Raw genomic sequence first — 9,492 nt, forward strand, 5'->3', positions numbered from 1 at the left:
TCAGGGTGAGTGCTGGGTTCTGAGCGGGGAGAGCGCCAGGCGCGGGTGTCGCCCCTGCAGGGCCACGGAGCTCCAGTTCTACACGAGCGCGGCCGCCGTGGTCATGCTGGTGCCCGCCTGGGCCTTCTTCCTGGTGAGTGTCAGGTGCCGCCCGGCGCCCGGGCTCTCTGGGTCACGCGGGTAGCTCGTGGCGCGGTGGCGTCGGNGGCGCCCCTATTATTATTTTAAAGTCACGCATTCCTGCCCAGGGCAGCCTGCAGGGCAGGAGTGCGTGAACGAGAGAGAAGGTCCGTCTGGGCCCATTCCTCCAAAGCCCTTTCCAGACGGGTCTGCGTGGCTAGAAATACACTCAGACACACGTGCGTGTAGTGTGATCCCACCAGTCTTATAAATGCACGTGTGTCCGTGCAGACCTTTTTTCTTTTTCTTTTTTTTTTTTAACACTATTCTGTCCTATACTTGTGCTCCGGAGCCTGGCTGTACCCTGATTCGTCACCGCCACTTCGACAGACACCTGACTGCCTGGTGCATTTCACCTGGAACAGGAAGTTCTTGTGTCTTTAGCAGAGAAAGGTGCTTTTCCTGGGTGGGAGCACCTGGTCAGTCAGTTAAGCGTCTGAGTCTTGATCCCAGCTCAGGTCATGATCCCAGGGTTGTGAGTTAGAGCCCCAAATCAGGCTCTGTGCTGACAGCTCGGGGCCTGCTTAGGATTCTGGCTCTCCTTCTCTCTGCCCTTCTCCACTTGTTCTCTCTCTTCCCCTCGCTCTCTCAAAATAAATAAACTTAAAGAAAATTTTAAAATAAATAAATCAAATTACCTTTTTTAAAAAAAGGTGTTTTTCTGGGATACACTTTTGGGATTGGAACCATTAAAAGAATGTACATATCTAAAAGTGTGCTGTGGAAAAATCTACGTAAACGTGAAATTTATGATTCTAACCACTTTAAAGTGTATGTCGAGCATGTTCACGGACTCATGTAACCATCCTCACCATCCATTTGCAGACTTTAATTATCTCAGACTGAATCTCTGTCTCTGTTAAACGTGAATTCCCCATTTCCCCCGGAGGGGAAGCGAGACTTCACCTCTCCGTGCTGTGGGGCGGCCGGCTGGGCGATTCTCGGGGGACAAGCCCACAGCCTGATCAGCACAAGCTTTATGTGACACGGGAGCCTCATGAAGGCACCAAGACCGGAGCGCCCGTGTGCCAGGCTGAGCAGGGAGAGGCGACTGGGAAGAGTAGGCCGTGTGGGGGGTGCAGGCGGATGAGGGCCACCCGAACGAGGTCCGCCGGACCCGGGTCCCTGGCGATGAGCGCGTTTCTTCCCGCCTGCTGCGTGGGCCTCCTCCACGTGGGCCTTTGTCCCTGCTTCTCGGGGAGAGAAAGGGACTCAGAGCCCTTCTTGCTCCTGCTGACTGTTAAGGGTCTTCAGCCCCCAAAATTCCTGATGCCAAAGTGGCATATTTGCGAACTCCTTCACCGCCCCCCTCAGCCCCTGGCACCTGCACTGTGCTTTCTGTCCTAGTGGATCTGATGACTCTGGGTCCCTCATGTAAGTGGAATCCTGTGGGATTTGTCCTTTGGGGACAGGCTTATTTGACTGTGCATGAGGACCTCAAGGTCTGTCCATGGCGTAGCAGGGGCCAGCGTTTCCTCCTTTTTAAGGCTGATACCTGTTGTGTTTTGGGACCACGTTTTGTTCGTCCATCCATCCGTTAATGGACACCTGGGTTCCTCCCACATCTCGGCTCTTGTGGCCCGTCCTGCTGTGAACGTGGGTGTGTGCACACCAGTTCAAGACCCTGCTTTCAGTTCTCTGGGGCACGTACCCAGAAGCGGGGGTGCTGGTTCTCACAGTAGTTCTCTGTTTACCTTTCTGAGCAGCAGTCAGACTGTCTTCACATCGGCTGCACATCTTACGTCCCCTCCAGCCGTGCTCAGGGCTCCAGCTGCTCCACATCCTCATCGGCACTTGTCATTTTTATTTTATTTTTTAATTTAATTTAACTTTTTTAAATATTTTAAGTGTTTTATTTATTTCTGAGAGAGAGAGAGAGAGAGAGAGCGTGAGCAGCGGAGGGTCAGAGAGAGAGGAAGACACAGAATCTGAAACAGGCTCCAGGCTCTGAGCTGGCAGTCAGCACAGAGCCCGACGCGGGGCTCAAACCCACGAACTGTGAGATCATGACCTGAGCCTAAGTCAGACGCTTAACCGACTGAGCCACCTGGGTGCCTCTGACTTTTTGTGTTTGGTGGCAGCCATCCTGGTGGGCATGAGGTGGCCTTATTGTGCTGTTGGTTTGTATCTGCCTGGTGATCAGTGATGTTGAGCACGTTCTCATGGGTCTGTTGGTCGCATGTTCAAAATGTTGGTTAGTGGTTTGGTTGTCCCCTAGAAGGCTACTTTCAGAGCACTCCTCAACATCAGTTCATTTACCCAGGTCACTGGGCACGTGTGGCCCCGTGCTTTCCTGAGGGTGATCAGTAGAAGGAAGACAGGCCCCCACAGGGCGTCGTTTCCCTTCCGGCACACAGGACCTGCCGGTGACTGGGAGGAGCGGGAAGAGCTTCAGTTACAGTCAGGATGTCGTGCTGCTGCTGCTGATGGACGGCGTCCTCTTCCACCTGCAGAGTGTCACGGCCTATGCCCTCATGGGCAAGATCTCCCCCGTCACTTTCAGGTGAGCACGGTGACCTCCCGGACACAAAGTGTATCCAGCTCATTTGCGGAGGAGAATCTAAATCCAGGTGTTTTTACAAAGGGCATTTATGACTGTAAAATGCTAGGGTGAGGACTGTGGCCCTGTGTTGTGATGACCAGGCTGTTTTGTCTTGGTGCTGCTTGAAATACAGTGTGCCAGACTCCCCACCAGGAATCTACACGTTAGCACGGCAAGCGTTTGGAGCGGTACAGGTATTTTTCTGTGCGGAACAGCATGTCCGTGGACTTGCCTGTGAAGCTGGAATGTTCTGCTTCTGGGCTGTCCAGTGGGGGAGCCATGTGCCTCAGGTGGTGGGCACCTCAAGTGTAGTGAGTACAATAAGGAATGGAATTCTTGATTTTATCTAATTTTAAGCGATTCAAAAAAATTTTTTTAATGTTTATTCATTTTTGAGAGAGAGACAGTACGTGAGCAGGGGAGGGGCAGAGAGAGAGAGAGGGAGGTACAGAATCTGAAGCAGGCTCCAGGCTCTGAGCTGTCAGCATGGACCCCAACGTGGGGCTTGAACCCACAAACTGCGAGATCATGACCTGAGCCAAGGTCCGCCGCTTAACCGACTGAGCCACTCAGGCGCCCCTTAAACGCGTTAAATTTGAGTAGCTGCACATGGCCATTGGCTCCCCTGTTGGAGGCACAGCTCTGGTGACTGAGGTGAGCCAGAGGCCTCACTGGCTTCTCTTCGTTTCGGTAACGGGAGAAGTTTAACGAGAGCGCTATTCCCTGCCTGGACAGTTGTCAGTAGCGAGCAGAAAAGCACGAGCCGACGCCTCCGGGAGGCCTGGAAGTCTGTGTCATCAGCTTTGCCCACATCGTGTCATGTACGTCAGGGGGACCTTTCTTTTTCTAACTTGAGAAGTGGCCTCACAGAACCACACTGCTTGGAAGGCTCGTCGAGCCGCGCCAGCCATGCCTCTGTGTCCCCACGGCCTCTCTGGGGTGGCTCTCACCACTCCTCCCACCCACATGGGTCTGGCCCAAGTCAGCACAGCAGCCGTGCTGCGCACCGGCCACATTCTACAGCTCAGAAGTCAAGGGGCAGCACCGCCACACGCAGGCCCAAGTGGCACCGGCATGGTGCCCTGAGTACGACCCGTGCGACCCTCCCATCTCCTGGGTCTTGAACGGGAAGGGTCTGCGGGAATGTTGAGAACGGCCGTGATTTCTAAGTTCTTCTGAAGCCCATGGTGGTCACTGTCTCTCTCCTATGTCCTGGGTTCCGTTTGGGGCCGGGAATTATTTCCAGATACTCCTGAAATGTTGTCTTTCAGTGATCATTAGCGATGGTTCACGAAAGGCAAAAAGCAGAAAACCAATTCTTTTTTTTATTTTTTAATGTTTATTTATTATTGAGAGACAGAGAGTTAGAGCACGAGCAGGGGAGGGCAGAGAGACAGGGAGACACAGAATCCCTAGCAGGCTCCAGGCTCTGAGCTGCCAGCAGAGAGCCCGACGCGGGGCTCAAACTCCTGAACTGTGAGATCATGACCTGAGCTAAAGTTGGACGATCAACCGACTGAACTACCCAGGCGCCCCAAAAAACCAATTCTTTTTAAAGAAAATAGTTTTTTGTGTGTGTTTTATTCATATCAGAAGAGCAATAGTTACTCATTACAGGAAATTGGGAAAAGGCAGAACAGTTCCAAAAGTAAAGAGGAAGTTATGCGTTATCCCATGACACTAGCACTGCTAACATTCCAGGGTGTTCCACTCTGACTTCATTTTTACGGGGTCCAGGCCTCGCCGCAGTGCTGTCCCTGCTGTAAGTGTGCACGACGCCCTCTTGTTCTTTAGACGGCAAGCTGAACTATTTGGGGTAGAATCTCATGTCTACAATTTACTTAAAAGTATTTCAGTCCAAAAAAAATGATGAAGCAAATAAAGCAAAATGTTAATTAAGTCTAGAAGACGGGACTATGGCTGCTCATTATAATATGTTCCTCTGTCTCCACTTGACATTTTTGCTAATGACAAGAAAGCAGGAGGGAGCCGGCAAGGGAGCCCCTGGCCTGTGCCGGCCGGGCGGCGGGCCAAGCGCGGGCCGTAACCCCCTGTCATTGCAGTGTCGCCAGCACAGTGAAGCACGCCTTGTCCATCTGGCTCAGTATTATCGTGTTTGGCAACAGAGTCACCAGCCTGTCAGCCATCGGCACCATCCTGGTGACGGCTGGCGTCCTGCTCTACAACAAAGCCAAGCAGCGCCAGCGGGAGGCCATGCAGAGCCTGGCTGTCGCCGCCAGCCGAACGCCGGAGGACGAAGTGGAGCCACTGACCACCAAGGACACGAGAGTGCACCACTGAGCTCTGGAAGCCTCCGCAGGTGCCGGGGGCCCCAAGGTGCTGTCCACTGCTGCTGTCCCCCCTCACCGATGCAGACACCCGGCCTCCTTGGGTCAGTGGGGTGCAGGAGGCTAAGGGATGTGCCACCTTCTCTGCTCCTGTTTCGGGTTTTCAGCGAAAGCCAGTGGGGGCTCGAAAAGGGATCCCAGATGTCTGGCTCCTGGGGTGGAACCAGAGTCAGCTGCTGCTGAGCCACGGCCAAATAATGTGAAATCTGCCTCCTGCTGACCCTGTACTGAGCACATGGAGGGGGCTGGGACTCCCAGCTGGCCCGTGCACCCTGTCACCAGCACGCAGGTCTGGGTGCAGCCAGGCCAGGCCCTCATTCCCTCCATGTGTCACAGGTACTGGGGACCCCTGTGAAGCGAGAGCTGCGTCCAGGTGCCAGCAGGCACCGTTGCCCGCTGCTCGGGGCCAGCGCAGAGCGCTCAGCTTCCCGGTGTCGGCCATCAGAGGCCTGTGAGGGCACACTCAGCTCTCAGGCCATCTGGGGAGACTGCTCTGCTGAGACAAAGGGCCGGAGGCCACAGCAGCCGAGGGACCACAGGGCTAGGAGAGTGGCGAGAGATCAGATGGGCACAGAAATCCGGGTCCCTGCTGCTGAGGGCAGGATGTAGGGGCCTTGCCTTCCTGCCCCGAAGCTGCCAGCATCCGACACCACTTAGGGAAAGGCCACTTGCAGAAGGGAGGTGCCCCACCCCTTTCAGGGTCTCCACTGCACTGGGCCCTCCACCCCCCCAGAATCCCAACCCTCACCTGTGGCCGGGGCGTCCGTCAGGGCCCCCGCTGTGGGGATTGCTGGTCCCGGGGGTGGAGGACAGCCGTCTGTGGTGTTGAACTCAGGATGGGGCTATGCTGACCCTCCCTCTTGTTCTCGGGGCCTTTGTGTCTAACAGGCTGTTCTGAGTGGTTCCCTGCAGGTGCCCCTGTCATCACTCAGCAGGGTCAGGAGCCACACCGTACCTGGCCTCCAGGACAAGGGTGTTAAGGTTTTCTCTCATGAATGAACAAGTGGCGGGAGGGCTGCGAAGAACTTGTGGAATGTTTACAGATTTTGTCACACTGCATTTAAAACGACTGCGAAGTTTTTAGAGAAGGAAACCCAGGCGCGGGTGGCTTCTGGAAGGCATCCTGTACGGCAGGTAACCCGTACCGAACCCACAGCCCGGCTCAGCCTGGCTCTCACCTCCTAGAGCGATGGACCCACCACGCTGGGCGTCCGAGCCCGGTGTCGGGTCGAAGCCCCTGACCTCTTCACCCTGTTCCTCATCCTCCGTCCTGGTGAGGCTTCTGTTCGGGGGACATCCGCTGCCAGCCAGGCTTTAGTGCCTCTCGGCGGCACCAGGCTCAAGCGCTGGGACGTGTCACGTGCAGCCCAACAGGGAGGATGAAGTCGGCCACACGGCCTGCCCGCTGCGGCTGAGTGAACCAGCCAACACGAGCGCTTCAGGCATGGATGGTTCCCTCATCTGACCCCCACCCCCGTCATTCAGGTCCTTGGCTCCCATCATCTTTTCTCTGGTTTTCCAGTTGGCTTGTCAACAGGAAAATGTATAAAAAGGCCCGCCTGGAGATCAAATCTCTTGGAAACAAAGAGCAATAATTAAGTCTCATTAAGTTCTGCCTACTTGAAAAAGTTTGCCATGATGATGGGTTAAACTGAGGCCTTTAAAACTATACCCTTTTTCTGAAGCGGACTTCCTGTGTCCAGAGGACAGGCAGGTGTGTGTTCGCCTGCATGCCAAGCTCACCTCCACTGTGAAGATGTTTCTCCTGAGACTTTCCCCAGGTTTCTATCCCCTTTCCTCTCTGCTTCCTTCACAAAAAACATGCTTCCTCCACAAATAACACCGAAGAGGACTCACTGGAGGCGGCCTGGGCAGCGGGATGCGCTGGCTCTGTGAGGCCCAGTGGGAAAGGACAGCTTCCACGGGGCCCTGCCTCTGCCCTCAACAATGTGGCTGCTGCGACCAGCTGCTGACGGGACGTGAGCAGAGATAGGGACACATCTGTGGTCATCCTGTTGCAAGACTGTCACGCTGGCCTCACAGACGTCGTCTTCTCAGTGACCAGATAGACAGCACCTGCTTCCGAGCCTCGTTAGGGACCCAGGTCCGCGTCTCCTGTGGAACCAAGTACCCTGCACACCACATGTGCGCCGCCTCCTGTCACACGTGGTTTTCTGCCGGTTTTGATTTTCCAAATTCTTGGATCAGAGACAAAATGAAGATTTTCCTAAATTATTAGCAAATGAGGTCGTTTCCAACAAAACTGCTTTTGAAACATTTCCTAAGAACACAAGCTGTGGCCAGCACTGCCCTTGCCTGGGGCTGACATTCCTTCTTCTATGTCTCCACCCTGAAGCTGCATTTCCAGGACAGCCCTGCCAGGAGACAAACCCATGGCCTGTCTTGGCCATTTGTTTAATGAATGTACAGATAATCTGTTTTTCTATTAACTTGTGTAGTAGTGTTTATAGTGTGTTTAGAATACTAGAGTACGTTGCAGACATGCTTGTTTCATTGTTGACACTGGGTGTTGTCACTTACATGGGTCATTTCCTATGTCCGTGGTCACTGTCCGTGCCTTTGTAAAGAAACACCTCAAACAGGTATCACATTGGCTCATCTGCTTATCTACATTGATACTTCCAAATGTACATATGTCTGCCTTTCAAGGAAACTTCCACTATGAAGAGCATAAAAAGATTCTTTTTTGGTTTTAATTTCAGTAGTCATAATTTCCTGCTTATCATTATTAAAATAATCTGCCCTGGAAAGCTGAGGATATTCTTGCACAACCCAAAAATGTGTCTTTAATTTGAAAAAAAAAGACATGCTGAATCCAAAGTGGGAAAATACTGCACAAAGAATCCAGTGGAGTTGTGCTTGCAGCCCATGCTGGAAATCATTTTCCTGAAACCAGTGGGTTTTGCTTGTGAGTGGTCACTTGGGCAGGCCGGTAGATAGGACAGATGGATAGCATGGCTCTTTACATCTGTCTGGGCGATGTGTTTTCCTAAGGCCTGGAGTATTTTCAGTTTCCCTGGGTTGGAAAAATTAAACAAGGATGCTACTGCAGATAGAACTCTTCTCTTTTTGCCTCTGACCAATGTCATACTAAGGGCTTTATTCTTTCACAAAATCCATACATGCTCTAGTTGAGGCCTCTTCATTTCCTTAGTTTACAAATAATGTCCCAGCTCCCCTGGTGAATCTGCCTATTTCCCTGTGTCCTGGCTGATGAGCCAAGAGCAGAGGTGAGGTGGTGCTGACCACCCTCCAACTCAGGAGGAAGACCTTCAACTTTGCTGTCCTTGAAGGGTTTCCTCCAGTTTTCCTGAGGGTTCTGATTCGGAGTTTGATGGCCACTGGATCCATGACCAGATTTCCGGACGGAGTGGAAACTGTCCTAACTGATAGAATCTTTCCTTGTCCTTTTTTGTTTTGAGTAAAACCTGCATTCACCTGATTGGTGATTTCCAGTCTTTGCAGATGTGTGAGCTGTGTCTGAACCTGCCCAGGGAGTGTTATGGGATCCACGAGGAGGGTCACAGGTGACTTCCCCACACTGAAAAACTTGAAATTTTATCAGTAGTTAGCTACGTAAGAACCAAGTGACATCTGCTTCATACCAAACAAAACTGTGGAGAACCGCACGTGCATTGTACAAAGTGTGTATAGTGTTCTTGGATTTCACCTGTTTCAGTCTTTGGGTAGCTCAGTACTTTCTAGAAAATGGATGTTAAGTAATTTAGTGAGTCACTGTTACGTCTGCTGTGGTAATAAACTGACGCCTCTTGGCTATTTTTGTCTAAATTAAGCCACCGTGGTAGCAACTACCTAGGACTCTGGTTCTCCAAAAGTACAATAAACGTTACCGTGCCCGCTGTCGCTGTCTTCGCTGAATCGGGAGAGTCTGTGCTACTGAAATGGTCGCGGGGCGGGAGGGGGGTTGTCGCCTTCGCCGATTTCAGCCTGAAGAGTGTAAAAGAATGAAGGTTTCCCTGTCACCAAGGGCTCAGGAAGCAGAGTAAGAGTGTGGGTTCAGAAAGTAAACATTTCATCGTGGGGAGGAAAAGAAATAACGCCACTGGCCCCTTTTGTGCCCGAATTTGTCACATTCCGGATTTCCCACTTCAGATCCAGGTAACGCGGACGAATGTCGGTCTCCCACCGTCTTCCCTGGGCTGCAGCTCGTTGGTTCACCACGTTCCCGCGGCCCTTTCAGGCCGCGGAGGGGGACGCGGTGGCGAGACGGGACGCTCTTCTAGAACCCGGGCCGAACCTTCGGCGCCAACTGCAGCAACACGGGTGGCATCAGCCCCAAACTCCGAGCGGCCCGCGAGGACGGCGCCCGGACCGGAAGTGACGTACGCGCCCCGGGCACCGCCCCCCCCCGTGCGGGCCGAGCCTGCGGCGGGCGGGGCC

At 53.2% G+C, this 9,492-nt stretch overlaps 1 protein-coding gene across 10 annotated transcripts in view; it reads left to right on the forward strand.

Moving 5' to 3' along the window:
- The window catches only part of SLC35E2B (solute carrier family 35 member E2B), a 30,628-nt gene extending 21,673 nt beyond the window's left edge, over positions 1-8,955 (forward strand). For 6 of the 10 annotated variants that reach the window (XM_077763902.1, XM_077763901.1, XM_077763904.1 and 3 more), the window contains 3 exons: positions 61-133; positions 2,444-2,683; positions 4,786-8,955. In XM_077763902.1, the coding sequence (XP_077620028.1) occupies positions 61-133; positions 2,444-2,683; positions 4,786-5,253 (781 nt within the window). In that variant the 3' untranslated portion in view covers positions 5,254-8,955. The remainder of the gene's footprint in view (positions 1-60; positions 134-2,443; positions 2,684-4,785) is intronic. The other 4 variants (XM_077763910.1, XM_077763909.1, XM_077763908.1 and 1 more) reach the window with 4 other exon arrangements.
- Positions 8,956-9,492: the final 537 nt, after the last annotated feature.

The sequence above is a fragment of the Crocuta crocuta genome, unplaced genomic scaffold (genome assembly GCF_008692635.1).
Source record: "Crocuta crocuta isolate KB4526 unplaced genomic scaffold, BGI_CrCroc_1.0 scaffold13, whole genome shotgun sequence".
NCBI classification, from domain to species: Eukaryota; Metazoa; Chordata; class Mammalia; order Carnivora; family Hyaenidae; genus Crocuta; species Crocuta crocuta.